General features: G+C 44.7%; 1 protein-coding gene across 3 annotated transcripts in view; it reads left to right on the top strand.

Annotated features, from left to right (window-relative positions):
• FSIP1 (fibrous sheath interacting protein 1) overlaps positions 1-23,632 on the top strand; it is a 152,371-nt gene that overhangs the window by 55,193 nt on the left and 73,546 nt on the right. For 2 of the 3 annotated variants that reach the window (XM_073566807.1, XM_073566806.1), the window contains exon 11: positions 1,781-5,776. The exons of the other annotated variant lie outside the window; for it this stretch is intronic. In XM_073566807.1, the coding sequence (XP_073422908.1) occupies positions 1,781-1,993 (213 nt within the window). In that variant the 3' untranslated portion in view covers positions 1,994-5,776. Of the gene's footprint in view, positions 1-1,780; positions 5,777-23,632 lie in introns of those variants that run through there. 3 annotated transcript variants of the gene reach the window in all.

Below are 23,632 nucleotides of genomic sequence, written 5' to 3'. Positions count from 1 at the left end.
ACCATCACTGCAAGAGCTTCACCAGCTCTGACCATCACTGCAGGAGCTTCACCAGCTCTGACCATTACTGCAGGAGCTTCACCAGCTCTGACCATTACTGCAGGAGCTTCACCAGCTCTGACCATCATTGCAGGAGCTTCACCAGCTCTGACCATCATTGAAGGAGCTTCAATGATGTTCAGAGCCGGTGAAGCTCCTGCAATGATGGTCCGAGCTGGCGAAGCATCTGCAGTGATGGTCAGGGCAGGCAGCAGATTAGCGATTAGAACCAATAGAAATAAAAATTTGGAGTACCCTCTTTGCACTTAAGGGGAACTTTAGAATTGTATTGTTCAGGCAATTGACATTGAGTGGAAGGGCCCCTAAGGAATCTTTGGTTGACAGGACATTGTTTGCAAAGAACATCTTTGGCACATTTTTTGCATATGTACACTATAGGCAGCAGCAGATGTACCAGCAGGAGGGCAGTGATGGGGAGCAGAGGTCCAGGCTAGGAATCTGGGAAGAGAATGAAGAAATGAGAAACACAAATGGCCAGGGGTAGAGCAGCAGTGGCTGTGGGGGTAGATTTCTTTTGTTTTGCCAATTTTATCAGGCTGGACTGGAAAAATCTCAGTCTCCACACATAATTGTTTCCATTCAACAACAACGACCTAAGATCCTGAAGGTGGTTTGCACCACAAAGTATATTAGAACATTATGTATCTTTCATTATTCACTGGTTAAGGTATAGATAATAAATATTAAATAGGAGGGGGTGTTTTAGTACCTTCACTGATCGCTAGATTGGGGTACTCTAGTTCTTGTCCATCCCTGCCATGTTCATTCTGGGAATCCATTGTATGGAGCGGTGGTAATTATTGCACCCTGCCAAGCCAAAAGCTTGGTGCATCGTTATGCATGTTGAGGGCCTTTCCCTATGTGTGCCTGCGCACTGACCCTGTCTGAGCACAGCATCTCTGCACATGCCTCCCAGTAATCTAAGACACCCAGATGTATAGTGAGTGAGTGGATTTAGAGAGAAACCAAGGAGGAGTACGCAACTGCTCACACTGTGCCCACCAGCACTTACACCTTGTGTACAGCTGGGCTCAAACAGTGTCAGGACGCATGTACCCACACATGCTTCGTTCGGACAGTTCTCTCTTTGGCAAGTGAGCACTTTTAATGAGAAGCAGGCGAAGGCTCTCAACATTCAAAATAAGGCAGTGCAACAGTGCACCGAGCACTCTGCAACGCCAACGGTGTATGGTTTTTATGTCCCTTGAATTACTGTATGAATAGTTTAATATTGGATGATGGTTGCTCAAACCGACCGATTTTGTCTATATGGGGGGGGGGCTGACTCTCCCCGGATAGATCTTGTTGGCAGAGAGAGGGCTCAGACCAGTGGAAAGTCAATGGCATTGGCTTTCTCCACATTGAATTGACATGGCTGCTTGGCCAAGTTGATAGTCCGGAGAGAAACACGAGAGACTTTGGTATGACATAAGTCATGCCCTTTAATGGCAGCCCACCATACTTGGAAGGAGATTTGAAGGCCATGGTCTTGGCCTGGCATGTAATAACGACAGGTTTGCATATTTTAAAGGGCGTTAAGGGGTCTCTATAGATGTGTTATATTCTATATAAACACGGCTGCCTTCACTTCCATACACAGCTGTTCCTCTAGGAAGACGTCTGGAGAATACAAGCCCACACTTACAAGAAGTATGTGTGATGCTGAAGTGACTCATTACACATCCTCCATTGTACTGTCATCTCTTTACCTCCTTTTCAGGAAGTTTCAGTGCTCAACTTTGGGAACCTGGAGACTGCGCCGGGGGAGAAAGTTTTACGTTACACAAAGGAGCTGCGAGAACAGAAGACTCGTCTGAAGGAAATAGACCAGCAACTTGAAGACATTCAACGGAGCAGCAGCAGTGCTCTAAGATCAGGCACTGGTTGCAGCTCGCTGCTGAGTGAGTCATCTGAGCATATTTCAGAGTATTAACATGGGCCTTATTCTTCACACAATGTCTCTGTGTTTCTCCATGACGAGTATTGGGCCTGAAGGACATGATGTACAAACGAGAAGGAGACAGACTCGTCATTATATAAAAGAGGTGAACGTACTAATTAGTAACAGACCAGCTCATTAAAAGGCCCATGCTTTCAACTTATGGAACTTTCTTAGCAAAGTCCCAAGTCCATACCAGTCGGAACAATTGAAACATTTGTAGGGTTTATGAAAGCCTATTTTTGGAATACACTATTAGGGCATACTAGTTATTAGTGGGGACTCTCTCCCCACCATTCTGGACCCTCACCTTTGACTTCAAGTGTCTCTCATTCTGGAGGATCCAGCACGTCCATACTTTACATGGACAGCTCATTGATTTCAATGGGTGATGTGTAATACTTAATTTCCCCTGTGGTGGCGCTGTAGGAAAACAAAGCACTTGCTGCTAGATTCCACCATCTTATCATTAGGCCCAACTAACTAAGAAAAAGGAATTATTGAAAGTAGGTAGATGCTTTAATTACCTTAAGATGCTTTTCAGAACCTGACAGATTACTGAAGGAAGGATGGGCTCGTGCACATGACGGATTCTTGGGATGCTGAATTTAAGCAATTTTTTTCACGGTTGCAATCAAATAACTAAGAATGTAATTTTTTTCACGGTTGCAATCAAATAACTAAGAATGTAGGACACAGGTTGCCAGGATAAAAGGAATAAAAAAAAGGCTTAAGGTGTCCAAACACTTTTCAGGAACATAAGCTGAGCACATTGATTTCTGATGGAATTGGCCGACCATCTAATGATTGTGGCTCTCAGGCAAAAGAAAGACTGGGCATGTTGGATTTCAACATGCTCAATCCTTTGTTTTCAAGGGACTTAAGCTACCGCTGGAGTTGTGTGGCAGCAGATTAAGCCCCAGTTCCCATTGATAACACAATCAAGGTGAGTGTACATGTGTTGGGAATGTCGATTGAAATAAGGTATGGCCACTCATGACCACCTGCAATTGGGAAATTTCACCCTTACGTTAGTGCACAGCACAGCCGCTAGCGCTTTATCCCAGACAGCACCAATTACAGGATTGGATTAGATTACTTCTGCCAGAAACTTTTTTTTTTTTTTAAATCGTGGCTGATATATAGAAATGCAACACCCCTCATATCTTCGAAGCACTGGTTAATGCCTTTTTTTTTAAGTTTACTTTATGGGAACCTATCAGCTGATTCACGTTGCTCAAACCATGGCTGCCTAATATGTTTTTTCCTGAAACGTTCGGGCGATCAGAGAGGAAATAGTTTAAAGATCCATGGACAAGTCCGACACCACCACTGACCGTCTCTTCTCAGTGTTGCTATAGGTGATCGACAGGTCTTTCACTTTACAATGATGTATTTACAATGATGGTCCAGCCATCTTGAGGGAGTGGGGGATAAATAGAGATAGTGAACGGGCTACACATGCACACTTACACATAAAATTATTTTGATTAGGCCGCTCTGAACAAATGTGTTTTGAGGGAGCGCCTTAGGCCTCTTTCACACTTCAGTTTTTTACAATCAGTCACAATCCGCCAGGTTTTTCCCCATTGACTTCCATTAATGGCGGATTGTGACGGATTGCTGTCCGTTGCATCCGTTTTTTTTGAGGATCCGCCAAATGTTGCTGTCCGTCACCATCCTCAAAGATTTCAAAATGGAGCTTGCAACGTTTTTTTCTCTGGCGGATCCTCCAGACACTCATTTAACCCGAATTTCTTTCTGGGTGCCGGACAAAACAAGAAAAAAAAATTCCCTCTCCCTCTCCCTCTCCCTCTCCCTCTCTCTCTCCCTCTCTCCCCCTCTCTCTCTCCCCCTCTCTCTCTCCCTCTCTCCCTCTCTCCCTCTCTCTCTCCCTCTCTCTCTCTCTCTCCCTCTCTCTCTCTCTCCCTCTCTCTCTCTCTCTCCCTCTCTCTCTCCCTCTCTCTCTCTCTCCCTCTCTCTCTCTCTCTCTCTCTCTCTCTCCCTCTCTCTCTCTCTCTCCCTCTCTCTCTCTCCCTCTCTCTCTCTCTCCCCCTCTCTCTCTCTCTCCCCCTCTCTCTCTCTCTCCCCCTCTCTCTCTCTCTCCCTCTCTCTCTCTCTCTCCCTCTCTCTCTCTCTCCCTCTCTCTCTCTCTCTCCCTCTCTCTCTCTCTCTCTCTCTCCCCCTCTCTCTCTCTCTCCCTCTCTCTCTCTCCCCGGCCAGCAGTTCCTTTATTTCCTCATTTTCAGGATCCGTCTGAAAACGGATCCTGTGTCATCCGTTCACATCGGTTGAGAACGGATCCGCTTCTCTGACTTTTTGGCGGATTTGAACTGATGCAAAAAACTGAAGTGTGAAAGAGGCCTTAAACTGTGCAAGTTGCGGCTGGTCCTAATTTCTTGGGGTAGAGCATTCCAGAGGATTGGCACAACACGGAGAAGTCTTGGAGTCGGGAGTGGGAGGTACGGATTAGTGCAGAGGTTAGTCAAAAGTCGTTTGCAGAGTGCAGCAATCAGCTAGGCCGATAGACAGAAATGAGGGAGAAGATGTAATGGGGTGCCTCACTGTGGAGAGCTTTGTGGGTGAGAACAAGTACTTTGAATTGGATCCTATAATGAATGGACAGCCAGTGTAAGGACTGGCAAAGAGCGGACACGTCCGAGTATCGATTAGCCAGGTGGATGACCCTTGCTGCTGCATTAAGTATGGACTGGAGAGGGGAAAGTCGAGTGAGGGAGAGGCCAATTACTAGAGCGTTACAGTAGTCCAGGCGGGAGTGGATCAGGGCGACAGTGAGGGTTTTTTTTGCTGTTTCCATGGTGAGAAAAGGGCGGATTCTAGAGATGTTCTTTAGGTGTAAGCGGCAAGAGCGGACAAGAGATTGTATATGGGATGTGAAGGAGAGATTGGTGTCAAACATAACACCCAGACAGCGCGCCTGCTGCCGGGGTGTTATTATGGTGCCACCCACGGAGAGGGAAATGTCAGATTTAGGAAGGTAAGTAGACGGCAGGAGCAGAAGAAGTTCAGTTTTGGAAAGGTTGAGTTTCAGATAGAGAGCGGACATGATGTTGGAGACTGCGGACAGTTACTGGTGTTCTGTAATACAGCGGGGGTAAGGTCAGGGGATGACATATATAGTGTGTTATCAGCATAAAGATGGTACTGAAAGCCAAATCTGCTGATGGTCTGTCCAATTGGGGCCGTGTAGAAAGAGAAGAGAAGGGGTCAAGGACTGAGCCCTGAGGGAACCCCAACAGTGAGAGGAAGAGGAGATGAAGTGGAGACAGCGAGCAGAACACTGAAAGAGCGGTCTGAAAGATAGGAAGAGAACCATGAGAGAGTAGTGTCCTTAATACTTAGTGACTGGAGCCTAGAGAGCAGGAGATGGTGGTCAACAGTGTTGAAAGCTGCAGAAAGGTCGAGAAGAATGAGCAGAGAGTGGTCACCGTTACATTTTGCTGTTCAGAAGGTCGTTGGTCACTTTGATGCCACAATATTAATGTCATACGTTATCAAATAAGCATCAGACCAGTTGAGGCTGGTGTACTTACTTTGAGAATCCATGTCAGAGTGGCCGTATAATCCTATTATAAAAGTTGTAATGCTTGATCCTAAAATGAACATTTTAATGAGACCAGGTTTAGCTCTATGGTGCTTGTATTTTTAGTATTCGTACATCATTAGCTGCTGACAAGAATGAATATCAGGACGCGTGCACAAAAATCATTGTATTGCTTAATCGCCTGACCAATAAAACAACCAGATCATACATTTTTATCTGATTTTCTTGTTAATTTTTTTACGAAATCTTGAAGGGTTTCTAAACTTTATAACACCACTCTTGCATATCGCAATACATAGGCACACTGGGAGCACTGATTTTTTTTTTTCATCTGTGCTAAACTAGTCAACTCCATGTTAACTATGGTTGAAAATATTGTAATCAATATTAACAATTTGGAAGAAAGCTAAAAAAAAAAAATGTAACGGACTCTTGACCTTGAAACTAGTGACCAAAATCAACAGTATCGGTGCTAAAAGAAGGCTGCTCGTGTGCAACCATCGGTTCTTGAGGTTCCTTCATAACTTTTCTGCAGAACACCACACTTTGTAGGTGGCCTCTATTACTTTTACTTTGTGATGACTAAGTGCTATGTGGTATAATGCTGGTTACTATCAATGATTCAGAGGTTGAATAAAAAAAAGCAGGTTACATTTGGGAGGTAAAATACTTGAGTTTTGAAGTCGTGGTCTCATGAATGAGTGAATATTGAATTTGATGTTGCAACCACCGTGCTGACCATGCATAGCTAGATCTTGCCCACCCAGCGGACCAGTACCCTACTGTGTTTTCACCAGGAGCTCAAACTCTTAAACAGCTGTCTAGTGATGGGAGTCTCTGGTTTGGCATATATTCCTAGTCATATTTCACCCGTATCATGCTTTCTGAATTGTCTAAAATCTGAAAGAGCCGGACACGGGAAGAGAGTAGTCTATGGCACTTCCCTCAGGCTTCTTCCCACTTGGCTTGATTGACAAGCGCCTATTTAAAAGCAAATATGGAGAGACCTGTCAGCTAAGCCAAGTTAGATGATAGGGAGCCTCCCAACAGATTACTCTTAAATTGCCCGTCTCTTTATTCAAGATATGCTTTCACCAAAATGGCACGATGTTTCAAAATAAAAGATAACTTTCTGTAAAGAAGATGGCTGTCTGGATTTCATGCTGCTTCTTGCAGGTAGTGTTGAGCGAGTATACTCGTTGCTCGGGTTTTCCTGAGCATGCTCGGGTGTCCTCCAAGTATTTTGGCGTGCTCGGAGATTTAGTTTTTGCTGTCTCAGCTGCATGATTTGCGACTTGCAGACAGCCTGAATACATGTGGGAATTCCCTAACAAACAGGCATTCCACACATGTATTCAGCCTGTCTGCAAGTCGCAAGTGTGAGTTTACTGTATAGCGCACTGAATTGCCGGCTTTTGCTAAAAGACACCTGGTGCGTATTTCTCGCAGGTCACATGTGTGGTCCGTGTGTAATCCGTATTTTTTGCGCACCCATAGACTTGCATTGGTGTATTACGGCCGTAGTACGCTGACAGTCCCAGCATGCTGCGATTGGCACGGAGCGTAGAATACGGATGAGAAATATACGGCTGGTGCGAGGGACCCCATAGAGAATCATTGGTCCGTGTCTAATGCGTGCTTTTAGCGCCTCTCACTTGGCCGTATTCCTCACCAGTGTGACCCCGGCCTTAGATACCAAAAACAGGTAGGACATCATGGAAAGATAATTAACCAACTGTCTGGAGCAGTTGTGAGGTTCATGAGACTTACTCCTGCAACAGCACCTACTAGCAAGGTGCTATACTTTCCTGATCACTTAGGCTATGTGCACACGCTGCGGTTTTTGCTGCAGTTCCGCTGCGGTTTTGGCCCTGTGGAACCGCAGCAGTTCCGCAGACATGGTACAGTACCATGTAACCCTATGGGTTTTCAAAATCGCAGTGCTCATGCTGCAGTTTTTTCCGCGCGGTTTTCCTGCGTTTTTTTTTCCGCAGCATGTCAATTGTTTCTGCGGATTCCACTGTGGTTTCACACCTTTAACATAGTAGAGGTGTGAAACCGCAGGGCAAAACCGCAGACCAAACCGCAGGAAAACCGCAGGTCACTTTACCTGTGGTTTTACCTGCGGTTCCGCGGGAAAAAACCTGCAGGTGAATCTGCAGCGTGTGCGCATAACCTTAGGCAGCTGGTGTTTTCTGGGTTACTGGAGTAACCTGAAGCAGACTAGTACAAAGGGAGCAATATCTGGTGCTGGAGCCAGGACGGACAACAAATTGATTGTTCATCTACGGTATTTGGGGTTTGAAAATGATCGTTTCGAAGGAATATATGGGAAATGTAATATGATCACATTTATAGAAATGTATTATAGCTTAGTAATCTCTGAATTTCTAATGCATCAATATGGAGATTACCGGTCTAATTCTTCCTGTATTCTGTGCATTATTGTCAAATGTTACATTTTCAAAGAAAGCACTGGTAGGGGACGGAACTCCTACTGTTTCCCAAGATGAAGAGCTGCATCTGGTACCTGGTAGTCGGTCAGGTTTCATAGACCAATGAATTTACCACTATGAATTTACTACTGTACAATCAAGGATCTTCTGCGCATGCCCTGAATGGAAGAAGACAGAGGTCACTTGATTACCCAGTTGATCGCTGCTCAATGAATACCAACTGGCATCTGATGGTTACACTGTGGACCCAGCAGGGAACCTTAATATGCAGTAGTTGGGTATTTCTAATTACATAGGACAGTACAGAACAGGTTAGGGTATTTTTTAAATTTATCCAGAAAGTGAACAATCCCTTTAAGAAATTGCCAAAAATTTTCAAGCTATTTCACTTAATAAAAACTATGCATAGTAAGAAGTAGCAGAAATCACTGGTGAGTCTTATGAGAATTATGTGCTCCAACATAGTTGTATTAATGAGCAAATAAATTACCTTTGACCCACTCGCTATGAGTCAGCGGAAGCTCCATGGAATGGTTACAGAACAACACTTTATTTGGCTGTATACAGAATAATGGTGTGGGAAATACTTATACTGAATGACTTCAGATAGCAAGGAGCCAAAATCATATCACCAGACGATGTTACATCATACACATTAATGGAAACATCTGCTGTATAGCAACCAGATGAAGAGATCCAAGTCTCTATAGACTGGATGCGGTTTTAAAAGAAATGGTGATTGTAATAACTCCAGCCCTAAAGTTGGCAGATAGTATTCTCCAAAGCGTCTCTCGAGAGAATCAAGCTGTCTTCAAAAAGAAAAAGGCAGAAGTATATTGTTCTTTCATGAATAATTAATAAAGAAACCGGAAATTAAAACCTTTAAATTATTTTTTGTTAATATCTTATTGACTTGATTCTCAACCTGCTACGCGGAAAACAGATGCTGGGTGATGACCACTAGTGGCCACCATTATAATTCTAGATTTTTTTTCCCCACTACATGAAGTTTTTGGGCTACAATTTGTATGTAAGTTAGAAAAGGGCCAGCAATAAAAAAAAAACACTCATCACTGACCTCGCTTCCCGTTTCTCTTCTTTCTTTTTTAGCAGGCAGCATTTCCGGCCTCTTCACTATAAGCCAAGACTTCCATCTGTGTTTATGCCTTGGAGGTCACTGCGCGGCATAAGGTCAAGATGTATGCCACAGCCTTATGATGCGCTATGACCTCCTAGGCCTTAACATGTGAAGAGACCAGAGATGCAATGCGCAACAGGGTAATGAAGAGAACCTGACGATGCCCGGAGAGGTATCAATTATATTTTATTTTTAACCAATACTCACCTTTACATCCATCTTGTTCAATGCAGTCCGGTCATCTATCCACTATTGTGCACCACATCTTCCACCTCTTTACTATAGGCCAGGCTTTGCGGCCACGTCCAAGCTTTCTGAGGTCACTGCATGTGGTGACGTCATGACATGCGAAATGGTTTGTTTACCTAATTTTGGACTGGTGTATGCAGTAAGTTTTTAATAAACCAGTTTAAAACTTACATGGAAAGTGTTCCTGTTATTAACTCTTTAAGCAGCCATGTGAGTCGATCTACCACATATGGTGGAAAATGCGGGCAGCTTTACCAGGGAACATGTGCTACTGCTTCTACATATGTACTGCATGTCTTGGGTGGAAGTGGCAATAAGCCTGTGAGCATCGTCAGACAGCATAGAGGACCTAATTAAACACCTTGTGCAAGTCCAGCAACAGCTGCAGCAGCAGAAACAGCAACACAACACTCCTGGCACAACACAACAAAAGTAAAATAAGCTGTTTATGCAACAGCAGTAGATTGCATTACTCACAGAAGCGGTTCATGGCACGGCGGCAGTTCTGACTCCAAGGTCAGCTGATGAATTTTGTATCCAAAAAGCGGTGAGGAGAGCCTTGGAGAAAATTATCCCAGGTGACGACATAGAAGCCTTTTTAATAGTGATGAGCGAATGTGCTCAGATAAGGTGTTATTTGAGCATGCTCGGGTGTTAACAGAGTGTCTTCGGCTTGCTCAAATAATATGTTCGAGTCCCTGCGCCTTCATTTCTCACGGCTGTTCGACAGCTGCAACACAATTGTGGATTGCCTGTTTGTTAGGCAATCCCTGCATGTGTTAGGGCCAAACTGCCAGTGTGGGGACTCAAACATATTAATTATTCGAGCATGCCAAAGACAATAGGTTAGCGCTAGGGATGGGCGAATCCTGAAATACTCGGAATCGCTAGACTCTAACGAGTCCGACTCGGAAACTTGTTGCGAGTCTAGCGAGTCCAATGTTAATGAATGGGGATGCGAGTATTGCAGCGATTCCTGTGCTGCCATTTTTTTTGTTCCGCTTACTTCCCGCATGTGGCTGTGCCCATCATACGGAAAGTAAGCAGAACAATTGCGGATGGTACCCACGGTCCGGAGGAGAGGAGACTGTCCTCCGGGCTTTGGGCACCATATCCCTGTAAAAAATAGAATTTAAAAATAAAAAATATTGTTATTCTTACCCTCCGACGTCCCGCGCAGCCTTCCCGCCTCCCCACGCATCCGTTCCCAGTAGTCCTTTTCGAAAATGCCCACGATGGCGTCCGTTCTCGCGGGATCGCGAAGTCTCTCGGTCATTCGCGCGACGTCATCGCGAATGACCCCGAGACATCGCGATCCCGCAAGAACGGACGTCATCGCGGACATTTTCGCAAAGGATTACTGGGAACGGATGCGTGGAGAGGCGGGAAGGCTGCGCGGGACGTCGGAGGGTAAGAATAACAATATTTTTTATTTTTTTTTACATTTTATCTTTTACTACTGATGCTGCATAGGCGGCCTCAGTAGTAAAAAGTTGGTCACACTTGTCAAACACTATGTTTGACGAGTGTGACCAACCTGTCAATCAGTTCTCCAAGCGATGCTACAGATCGCTTGGAAAACGCTAGCATTTTGCAAGCTAATTACGCTTGCAAAATGCTAGTTTTTCCGCGGGAAAATCGCGGGAATTTAAAATGCGATTTTCCCGCGGAATGGAATTCCGGAATTCTCGCGGTAATTTCCGCGAGAGTTCCGGTACGTGTGCACTTAGCCTTATTTGCATTGGACTCGTTACTGTGCGAGTAATCGCTTGGAAACTCGCAGAGTACCGACTCCTGCGAGTCCCCTACTACTCGCAGAGTAACGAGTCCTAACGAGTAGATTCGCCCATCCCTAGTTAGCGCCTGATCCTGCTCAGATTACACCTTATCCGAGCACGTTCGCTCATCACTACTTTTTAACCGTTTTTGAAAGGATTGTCGAAAGGGAAAAATTCCAACCAGAGGAGTGGGTGGAAGTCCTAGCACCATAATTAACGGGGAGCCACAAAAAGCCTAATATGATTTACTCTTACAGCATGCTAAATAATATGCAAAATTGAAATTGGAGATTTTGGCACACTTGGGGCTGACAATGTCTGTCAGGGCACAACGGGTCCATCTCTGGGTGTATCACCATGACCAACCCCCTTGCTCCCAAATGTTTGATCTGCTGGACCTGGTCCAAAAATAGCTGCAGCCAAAATACTCTACCCCTTGTGAGGCAGTGACTGGTGTTACATGTAGGGGTCGCTGTATGTTCCCCCATGATGCGCAATGAGGCGTATTGAGGCCATTAAAGAGCATTGCAGTCCCAGGTGTAGCTGTGGTTGCAATGCAGACTAAAAGTGAGTCTAGGTCTTGGTCACGCTGGTTGTCCAAGGCAGATTTAGGGAAAACCTGCTCTGGGCTTTTGTGTTTTGAAACTGACTGCAGGATGTTAGTGATGCAGTCCATTTAATTCCTGGCTGGGTTTTCCATGTGGCTGAAGGCCACAGGTTGCTAGTTAACAACCCTGCAGTATAGGGTTTAGAGGTGTCAGTCTGGTGTTGGCAGGAGCACAGAGCAGGAGGCTCTGCAGAGCTCTACCTGTGTGAGGGATGATATTGTGTACTGTGTAATGCTGTGAGTAGAACATTAACATGGCGGTGCAGTCGCCCACGGCAACTGGTCTCAGGAGATGGACTGTCTTGTTCCCAGCTGCAATCCGGAGGATATAGTGTGCTGTGGTTTTTTGAGTTGAGCATTAAAGAGATGTTTTGCTTTGAATTTTGTTGGGTCACTGCCTCATCACTGTATAGTGTGCTACCGCTGCACTATACCCTGCACAGATAGAGTGTGTGGTGATGGACAGGTTCATACACTCCCTTCCAAGGTCAATGCAGACTTGGATGCCCAGGGTGATCCCTGGAAAGCCAATGACCTGGTTGGACTGGTCAAAGGTATCAGAGGGTCAAGGGTTCCTTGGGGAGGCAACCCTCTCCATACTGGGGGTCCCAACAGGGGGCCGAGGCCCAAAAGGGGGTGGGGCGTCCAAGGTCCAAAGGGGCAGGGAAATTTGTGCCGAATGTCCCAGCTGGCGACATATGCTGGAGATGTCACAACCCAGGCCATATAGCCGCCCATTGTCACCGACATAAAAGAAGATGGACTGTAGCCTGGGATGCCATTGTAGGGGCCACAAACTAGTTCTGTAAAGGTGAGTGGTCTGAAAGTGACTAGACTGCTAGACTAGGGGAGTTTAGTGACCCTTGTGAGGGCCACACTTCCTCTTCAGCTGATCCCTGGGAAGAATGTGGGTGCCCGCTGCATCCATGTGGATGCTAAAGACTATCCAGTGGCCAGAGTGAACATGGAAATGGCCCAAGGTACTGAGACCCATGAAGTTGGTGTGGTCCAGGACTTATTGCACCTCAGTATCATAAGCCGGAACTTTTGTATGTTTTACGACTTGGGGAAGGAGACAAAGCTTGGTTACTCGGATAAGAGATGGATCACCCCTAAAGTGTCACCACTCCCAGAGTCTAACGAGTTTTCCTTCTGTGTCCTTTTTGAGGATGAGGAGGTGGTGTTGCCTTAGGCCAATATTCCTGAGTTAGGGGTGACCGGTGAAAACTTTGGGACTGCTCAAATGAAGGACCTTACATTAAAAGGGGCTTTTGATAATGTAACTGCGGTCGCTCAAGAGCCGGGAGTCGACATCAGTTTTCCATACTTTGAAGTAAATAAGAACTTGCTATACTGAGCTTCTAAACTCAGGGGAGAGGTAATGGAGCAATTGTTAGTACTGGGACCCTATAGGCATAGGGTGTTAGGGTACCGTTACACATAACGATGTCCCAGCGATCCCACCAACGATCCGACGTGGATGGGATCGCTGGGACATTGCTAGCTGATCGCTGGTGAGCTGTCACATAGACAGCCCCTCCAGCGATCAGGACCAGCGAGCACGCTGGTTACCAACGTAAACATCGGGTTTCTAAGGGCCGCGGGGCCCTTAGAAACCCGATGTTTACCCTAGATACCAGCGTGCACTGCAGGCAGGGCGGCGCACAGAGAGACCGGAATAGCAGATAGCAGCTCTACTCCGGTCTGTGCGCCGCTCTGCCTCACCTCCCGCCCTTCCTGCAGTGCACGCTGGTATCTAGGGTAAACATCGGGTTTCTAAGGGCCCTTAGAAACCTGATGTTTACGTTGGTAACCAGCGTGCAGCGTCGCTCATCGCTGGCTCCCGCTGCCACACGCAGCGATGCGCGCTGGCCAGCGGGAGACCAGCGATGAAAAAACGGGCCAGGACGATCCAGCACGATCAGCGATCTAGTGTGTACAGAGGCGGACTCTGTTACCTCACAGAGCCGCCCGACAGCCAAACACAAATGCTGTAGCGTGTTTATGCTCACAGAGCTCGGCAATGGGAGCCCTAGTGTAAGTCACATTACACTACCCCTGAGACACTGGGTTAGAGTCCCTCTAGACACACTAGTGCTCGGCACCGCAACTGTGGTGCCAGAAGGAAACAAACTAATAAATAAAGCGCACTACGTGCGAACTGCACTGCTCTGATGGACGCCACTAATCACCCAGACAAGGGCGGAAAGTACTAGACTTGCGCACGGCGTTGTACTGGCAGATGCAGCCGCTTAATGCAGTACTGAAGGTGCCTCGTGCTGGATGGCACAATATGGCGCTAAGTGAGGTGCTGTGACCTGGGAGCACTGTGGCGCAAGGCAATGCCACTGACAGGCGCTGACTCTAACTACTGTTCCCTATACATGCGTATCCAAGGGAGGGGAGACATAATGAGTCAGTCACCAGTTTCATGCATCCATAATCACTCACACACATAGTAACAAGAGTCTATATTAGCGCATGGCCGAGAGGCCATGCAAACCTTTTATAGCAGCGTCCTTCCGGTACCTTCCTGATCATCCAATCTGAGCTGCTTGAGGACCTGAGCATGTGAACTCTGACCTCCAATGAGAGGTCGTCCCACAGGCATGCTCAGTAGACTGCAAAAAGGACAGCCTCTGGAGCTGCTCGCTGCTGGCTAGTGCAGATTGCTAAAGCTGAACCAGAAGTGGCAGCAGCAACCAACCTGACAGCCCTAGCTTGAGCAAGACGCCAGGAACGATGCCTTTGCTGAGCAGCCTCCTCTGTGGTCGGGACTGAATGGGAGACCGCTGAAGGTAAGGCTCGGGATTCCTCCTGTGCAGAGGCAGGAACCCGACGCTTGAGGCTATGTGCACACGTTGCGGATTCTGCTGCGGATCAGCAGCATTTCTGGCCCTGCGGGTCCGCAGCAGATTTAGGTGCATTGTACAGTACCATTGTTTTCAATGGTTATCTGAAAAACGCTGTGCACATGCTGCGGATTTTTCCGTGCGGATTTGCTGCGGGTTCAAATCCGCAGCATGTCAATTCTTTGTGCGGAATCTGCTGCGGTTTCACACCTTCTCCATTGTAGAGGTGTGAAACCGCAGGGCCAATCCGCAGGTAAACCGCAGGTCTTTTGACCTGAGAATTTACCTGTGGATTTTTAGGCACAATAGCTTAACACACCTTTTCCTAGAATTACCAACACAACCTCCAGCCATACAGCATAAGCCACTCTGACAATGAGTGCTAGCCAGGACCCAGATTATGTTGGAGATGGGCGTGGCTATCAGCACATAGCTGAGAGCCTTAATGCTCCAGGAGCTCTCAACAGTACATTAACCACTGCACTGCCAATAGAAACTTACACCATTTAATAAGAAGGTGAAGTGCTTCTAATCAGTGCAGAAATAGGAAAAATCAGATGCTGCAGACTTCTGGCTCCTCTCTGTCTCAGTAAACCCGTGACACTTGCCCGGGGTAAGCAGCCAGTCTTGGGTAAGGAGTTTGTGGTCCAGACGGGCGCCTCAGAGGTCGGGTTGGGAGCTGTGTTGTCCCAGTAAATAAATGGTGAGGAACATCCAATCCAATCCTATACCTAAGTAGGAAACTCTCCTCCTGTGAAAAAATTATGCTATTGTGGAGAAAGAATGCTTGGCCATCAAATGGGCAATTGGCACTTTTTGAGGTACTACCTGCTAGACAAAAAGTTCAGTCTAGTGTCACACCATGCTTCCCTGAGATGGATTAGAGAAAGGAAGGGGAAGAATGCCCAGGTGACTAGGTGGGTTCTAGCGCTCCAGGACTTTAGCCTCCATGTGAAGCATAGGTCAGGAAATTACATGGTAACACAGATATGCTATCTATCCTTGTTTAGTGACTGAAAGTGCCAAAACTCCTGGCTTTGGGCAGAGAGGGGATATGTGGGAAAGTCACTGGTAAAATAGTGGAGGGGAGATATGTGCCACTCAGGATGTTAGCCTCTGATTTAAACCTGGAAAAAATGCTCAAGCATACTAAATGCTGAAAGGGGTTAATCGGTCATGTGAAAGGCTGGGTTTTTGTGAACAGCTTGAAGAGTGAGGGGGAGTCTGTTCAAGATGTCTCCACCTCAAGGTGTGGTCCAGAAGGTAAATGTGGAGCCTTTGGATTCAGTGTTCAGTGTGCCTGTAGATGAGATCTTCAGAGCTGTGTTAGTGTTAAAGAGAAGTGAACCTTGTTTTTGTTCCCCACAACAGGCATATCCCTGCAGCCACACAGACTGTACTGTGTGCTATTTTGTTTCACCTTTTATGGCAGAAGGACCATGTTTATTTACATAATTTTGGACTGGTTTATACAGTACGTTTTTAATAAACCAGTTGAAAACTAACATGGAAAGTGTTCCTGTGACTACCTCTTTAAGCAGTCGAATGAATCGATCCACCACAGTATATATCGCCAGTATGGTTACTGCCAGCTCCGCGATAACTAAAAACTACTAGCTGTCACCACCACCACCAATCATTTATACAGGCCGATTGGACTCTTAAGTTGAAGGCGTTTTAGTGGCCCCACAGCGATGTGAATGAATGCGTCATGTCGGTCCTTTTGCTGCGACAACGAAAATGTGTCTCCCATAATTATTGGAGCAATACAAACTCCAATATTCCTATCAGGACACTGGCATCGGTGGGTCTTCGACAGATTCTTTCATGAAAGGAAGCTCATCCTGAGGAACACAATTCTCCTCCATGGAACAAAGGAGCCCCTGCTTCTTGAATATTCAAATTCAAATTCAAAGAAGCTTTATTGGCAGGACTAAATACACATTAGTTTTGCCAAAGCAAGTGTACAAAAGGGAATAGGGATAGGGACTGTAGGGATGTTGGGTAAGGGCTGTAGGAAAGGTGGATGGGGGCAGATCCAGGATGGGGCTATAGAAGTCCATGGCATAGGGAAGGTGGATGTGGGCAGATCCAGGGTGGGGGCCATAGAAGTCCATGGCATATCATAGTTCTCTTTCTCGCAGTCTATGAGATTCGCTCACATATTGCGCTGCTATCTCCACTGCTCTCTCTTCTTCCCCCAGCAGGATATACAAATCTTAGACTCTGTTTCCCATAACAGGCCTCTATGGTAATTACCTGTCCATTACAGGAGGTCTCTGCATCAAAGGTTCTTTTAATTAGATTCTCTCTTCCCTAATTGTTTAATGTGATGCCTACTTAACAGGAAGTTGAAGTGTCAGCTCTTCTCCAGTTGTAATTTTATCTTGTGTTAATTAGTATCTCTATATCTACATCTAATTAATCCCACTTCATAAATGAGATCTTCTCCAGCTATAAGCAGTTTTTCCTCTTCCCATATGTTCCATATGTTATGGATTTTAATTTTCCTCTATGACAGTAACAAGAAGGATGCAGACATCATCAGTAAAAGACTAAAGAGAGGTATTTGAGCAGACAATTAACTTTGTTACCAAAGGGTATGGTAACAAAGGGACAAGGCAAGGAAGGCATACCTAAAGATCAAAGAGATACAATGAACATTTCTTTTCCAAAGATTTTATTTGGATTTTAAAATAACAGGCAAGAATAGGGAGTAAGGGCAGGAGAGGAAGGAGGGGGGGGGAGAGGATAGGGATGGGAAGGGAAAGAAAAAAAAGGAGGGACATAGGTAAAATAACAATGCAACAATATAACAATATAACAAGAGTGATATTACACTTATAGGGTATATAATGCCCAGGTCACTGGGGGTGTAAAAGGTATAAACAAAACAGCTGCGAACAAACGCATAACGAGAGATTGTAGCCAATTAAGGCCAATCATAAGTGAGCAAATATTTAACAAGGATTAGTAGACGAAATATACAATTAAATGGTAGCGCCTAGAAGTTGGTGGTGAGAGAAATTAAGTTATAGGGGACAGAAAGGCCTTGTCCCATTTGTTCCATTTTTTATAAAATTTTCCAAACTGATTATTAATCAGAGCAAAATTCAGTTCATGTGCTCTATGTTGCTGGACTAGGTGGAAGATAACCTCTGGATTTGGGAGTATTTTGTTTTTCCAGTGGAAAGTGATGAAATTTTTTGCTACAAGACAAAGATGAATGAATATGGGTTGGAGTGCCAAGTCTAGTTCGTCTAGGTTAAGGGAAAGAAGGGCCATTTGAGGGGTGAGGGTTAAAGTTTTGTTAGAGAGTTTATTGAGAGAGGTAGAGATCCAAGACCAGACTGTTTTGACTCTGGGACATTCCCAAAACATATGCAATAGGTCTCCCTTGAAGCCGCAGTCTCTCCAGCAAAGGGGTGAGGATGAGTTTGAAGGACCGAAGTGTGCTAATTTTGCCGGAGTAAGGTACCAATTACTAATAGTTTTAAAGTATGTCTCTTGAAGTGGAAATGAGATTGTGGAGTTGTACGTTTTGGAGAGAGCCTCTTCCCATTGTTCAGGAGAAAAGGTGGATTTTAGGGTTTTTTCCCAGGTAACCATATAAGGGCTTTTTGACAAACTATCGTCGTTGTTGAAGGAGTCATAGAGAAAGCCATGACTCCAAAAGATTTTATGATGAGGATTGAGTAAGACTTTTATGGAAGCGTGAGTAAAGTTCATTTTTGACTTAAGAAAAGCGAGGACATTATCTTTTAAGAGGATGAATTCTAAGAATAAGGAATGAGGGACGTTAAAGTTTTTTCTTAGCGATGCAAAGTCTACGAAATTGGAGCCGTTGTGGATATCTCCCAATTTTGTGATTTTTAATTCTGGCCAAATAGTAGGGAGGGTTACGTTAGAGAGGCTAAAAATAAGAGTAAGGGGTATGTTTTTTAGAATGGGGAATTTGAGTGTCCGTCTGCTTGGTTTGGAGAATTTACACCAAGCTTGAGCAATGGCCAGGAATAGAGGGTGAGCGTTAAAGTTAGGAAGATGATTTGAGATTGCTTGAGTGATGATGTTGCTTAACTGTTTACCATTGTTTAAAAATAGTTCCAAGTCAAACCAGGCCGGAGGTTCATGTTGGGAAATCCAATGGACACTTTGTTTAATCAGAAGAGTTTGATAATGGGCAATAATGTTGGGAAGGCCCATCCCCCATTCCCTTTTTTCCTGTGTAATGATGAGGAAGAAGTCCTAGCTTTTTTTCCTCCCCACAGGAAGGTTTTGAACAAAGATTGGATGTTTGTCAGAAGTATGACCGGGATGGGCAGAGGGAGGCATCGGAGAACATATAGAATTTTTGGAAGGATGTGTGTTTTAAGGATATAATTTTTTCCCCACCAAGAGAGATTTTTCTCTTTAAAGATTAAGCAGTCTTTGCTTATTGAATCTGTCAAATTTCTCAGATTTATCTTCCCCATAAGGTGGAGATTATTACAGAGGGAAATACCTAGGTAAGGAATCTCTCTGTTGCACCAGTTAAGGGATGTTTTTTCCTTTATTGCATCTGTTTGTTTAGTGTCAAGATTAAGGGGAAGGATGTTTGATTTTGACTGGTTGATTTTGTAGTTAGATAGGTCCGAGAATTTGTCTAGTTCATTGAAAACCTCAGATGAAGAGTTTTGGGGGTCAGTTAAAGTCAAAATGATGTCATCTGCGAATAGGCTGATTTTGTGTTCCTTGTGTTGGGTATGGATACCTTTAATTTTGGCATTGTTACGAATGTGTTCGGCTAAGGGTTCGAGAGCCAAGTTGAAAAGTAGGGGTGATAGAGGGCACCCCTGTCTGGTGCCGTTCGAGATAGCAAAGGGGTTTGAGATATGATTGTTGGAGGTTATTTTCGCGCTTGGGTTTGAGTATAGTGCCATAATAGTGGTCACTAATTTTTGATTGAATCCAAATTTGAAAAGAGTGTGTCTAAGGAAGTCCCAATTTATGCGGTCAAAGGCCTTCTCGGCATCTAGTGATATTAAAGTTGTTGGAGTTTTAGTAGAGTTGGCGTACCTAATAACGTTTATTAATCTCCTTGTGGCGTCTGCGGGTTGTCTCCCATGGGTGAATCCCATTTGGTCATTGGCCAGAAGATACGGGAGAAAGTTACTCAACCTATTGGCTATTATTTTGGAGAACAGTTTTATGTCTGTGTTGATGAGGGAAATGGGGCGATAATTGGTCATTAGTTCAGGGTTACCTTTAGGTTTTGGAATCAGGACAATCGAGGCCTCAAGCATTTCCTTTGGAAATAGACCCCGAACTGCGGCAAAGTTGAATACTTCTGCAAGGTGAGGAGATAAGAGTTTACTGAAGGTTTTGTAGTATGAATTGTTGAAGCCGTCGGGGCCTGGGGATTTGTGGAGGGGGAATTTGTTAATAGTATCTTCTATTTCAATAGGGGAGAAAGGGGCAGACATAAAGGCCAGGTCGTCGGTTGATAAAGAGGGAAGATTGATTGATTGAGTTGAGGTAGTCATTGATATCTTGCGAGTTAGGTTGGGAAGAGGAAGAAGTTGGTTTGAGGTTATATAATTTTTGGTAAAATTGGGCAAATTCGTTAACTATGTCTTGGGGGTGGGATAGAATGCCGTTTTTGGAGGTGGCTACTATTCTGTTGATTCTGTTGTGAACTCTTTTATTCTTTACCCTATTTGACATGAAAGAAGTTGGTTTATTTAGTGCAGAATAATATTTAAATTTTGAGGATTTTACTACAGCATCATAAGGAGTGCTGATAAGTGATTTGAGCTTTTGTCTCAGAGTCAAGAGTTCAAGTTGGAGAGAGGAAGATTGGGAATGATGGGCTAATAATTCGGATTCTTTATTGTGGATTTTGGTTTGGACTTCCAAGATATTCCTTCTATTCTCTTTTTTAATTTTTGATGAAATATCAATGAAAATACCTCTAAGTACAGCCTTGTGGGTGCACCAATTATTGAAAGGGTTGGTTGAGGAGGATTTGTTATCTAGGAAGAATTGGGAAATGGCCTTTTCTATTTTTTGCTTGTGAAAGGTGTCGTGAAGGATGTTGGAGTTACATCTCCACATATTAGCTTTCTTAAGAGGGGGACCTAATTGAATAAGACTGTGTACTGGTGAATGATCAGAGAAGGACTTTTTGCCTATAGAAACCTCCTGGAGTCTGGGGAGAGTGAACACGTCTGTAAGGATTAGATCAATCCGGGATGCGGACTGATGTACGTCTGAAAAGAAAGTGTACTCTCTTGACGATGTGTTTAGACACCTGAAGACGTCGAAAAGTTCGTTTTTAAAGATCCACTGATTTAGGTTATTTGAGGGACTACGGGTGTGTGAGGAAGAGTCAACAGTGCTATCCGGTGTAATGTTGAAATCTCCAGCAAGAATTAGTTCACCTTTTCTAACCTTGGAAATGATTTTCAGGAGCTTGTTTAGAAAGCGAAGCTGGTGCCGGTTGGGGGCGTATAGGTTAACTAGGGTACAGATTTGTTCATTAATTTTGCAGATCAAGATGAGGTATCTACCGTTAGTATCTTTATGTTCATCTATAATTTCAAAGGGAGTTGAAGAACTTATCATAGTGATTACACCTGCTTTTTTCTGAGGGCCACAAGATGTAAAAATGTGGGGGAACTTTTTGTGGTGGAGGTGTGGATGGTTGTTAATCATGAACTTAGACTCCTGAATACATGCAATGTCAATGTGTGATCTTTCTAGTTCCCTCCAGAGGGAGAACCTCTTCCAGGGGCTATTTAGGCCTTTCACATTGTAGGAGGTGAGTTTAAAACTCATGATAGATCTAATTTGGATTAGGTATGGGGATGATCAGTAAGGAGCTATGTAGCTTGGAACCTGGAGCAAATGAATACAATGATAGAGAATAAACCAATACTCGAATACAATCGGTATGTATCGGCAAAAGAAACAACCTATAAAGAGAAAAGTAGATTGTGAACAATAAACAGTAAACATAAGCAGAACACTAAATAATGAACTGCTACTAAGCACTCGGGGTATTACACATGGACGGGTAATAGTGAAACCCAATGTAAACGTGAAAAGAACCTAGTAGACATTAAAGTTATTTATCATTTTCCAGTATTTTGTCTTGGTCTGGAGATGGATTTTAGAAAATTGGCGCCTTCCTCTGGGGTGAAGACAGGGATAACTTTGCCCTGGTGGCGGATTAGGAGCTTGAGGGGGAACCCCCAATTGTACGGGATTCCTTTATCTCTGAGGGCAGAGGTGACGCTGGAAAAGGAGCGTCTAGCGTCCAATGTGAATTTTGACAGGTCAGGAAAGACCTTCAGATCACTGTACAGGTCCGGGAATGTTTTTTGGTCCTTTAGGTACTTTAGAATTTTTTCCTTCGTTTGGAAGAAGTGTACCCTCAGGATTGTATCCCTGGGGATATCAGCTGCTAGTTTTGATGGCCGTGGAAGTCTATGAGCCCTGTCTATCTCGAGATCGGAAGAAGAGAGGTTTGGGATAGCTGTTTTGAAGATATCTTTAATATGGTCAGAGAGATGTTCTGGAGGAATGCTTTCCGGGATGCCACGTATCTTTAGATTGTTGCGGCGGCTTCTATCCTCCACGTCTGAGAGTTTGAGTTTGAGTTTGTAGACCTCAGCAGAAAGTTCCTTTAAGTCAAAGGACGAATCAGTTGATTTGCATTCGAGTTTTTGTAGTCTCTCTTCATGATTGATAATTTTTTCAGAGAACTTTTCGAAGATTGAATTTAATTTGAGGTCAAGCTGTTTACTGTGGTCTTTGAAGTTTTTGTCCATATCCCTTCCCATTTTTTCCATTTTTTCAGATAGATTAACCAAGTATGAAAGTACGTCTCCCTGTAGCGATTCGAGACTTGCTTTGGAACCCTTTAAAGATGGAAAATCTTCTTCATAATTGTAACTTGGGAGATTTTTCTTGGCCTTGGATTTCGCGGGGGAGGAATTCGGAGAGATAACCTCTGACTCTTCGTCCGAGCCAGATTGTTCGTGTGAAGAGGTATGAACATTTCCCCACACTCCTGGAGCACTTCTTTTAAGTCTCTGAGAAGTGTCCATCTCCACGAGGAACTGGTTATTTTTACCAGTATTTAGGGGTATGTGTTGGGGATAGTAGGTTTGCTTTGTGGGAGAGTTAAGCCTGCGTGGTGAGCGGGATCTGCTTCTATTAGTAGTAGTAGCTCTATCGCTGTTAACTTGGCGTTGTGGGAGAGCTTTGTTGCCTCTTGGTAGGTTAGGGATTTTTGAGGCAGGAGAGGAACCTTTGTTTCTAGTGGCGCTCATTCTGGAGATAAGGAGAGATTTTATGGATGTGTAAAGCGTTGTCCGACTCACCCCCCTTGTTTGTTTTTATGTTTCCCCCTTTTTACTTGAGTAGTGGTGGCTGATTTAGAAGATATAGGTTCACAAAGAGTATGGGAAAAAGAGCTTCACCTTTTAAGATATAAGCCACCAGGTGGTGCTATTGTGCTGAGTGTTCCCCAGACCAGTCTCTCTAATAGGAATTGTGTGCTTTGAGCTTGTTGTTATCACAACTTAGCTCTCTGACCATTTAAGGGAGTGATTAACCCTTGCTTTTATAGTAACACAACAGGGCTTCCCACTCAGGCAGTGTGGTTAACCCCTCCTCAGATTTTAGTATTTCTTGGGGCAAGAGGGATGTGAGGGTCTGTTATCCTCAGTATATACAACCACAGCGGCTCCCTGCTAATAAAGTTTGTGGTAAGTATTAAGTATTATTACTAGTCCGCTTCTTAAGCTCCCAGCCGTCTATTAAGGAAAGACCTTTCCCTGATGTTGGCACAATTAGAACCACAGCATTACTCCCTGGCTCATAGTGAGCGGTGATCCTTGTCTCTATATCAGCGCTGGCTAGCTGATCTTTCAGAGCTTTTTCAGAGCCTGCTGTGCTCGTCAGCTCTAGGGGGATTCTGTGCCACTGCAGATGACCCACCTC

The sequence above is a fragment of the Dendrobates tinctorius genome, unplaced genomic scaffold (genome assembly GCF_039654945.1).
Source record: "Dendrobates tinctorius isolate UK_male_01 unplaced genomic scaffold, ASM3965494v1 ptg000019l, whole genome shotgun sequence".
NCBI classification, from domain to species: Eukaryota; Metazoa; Chordata; class Amphibia; order Anura; family Dendrobatidae; genus Dendrobates; species Dendrobates tinctorius.
This window is presented reverse-complemented; position numbering and strand designations above follow the sequence as displayed.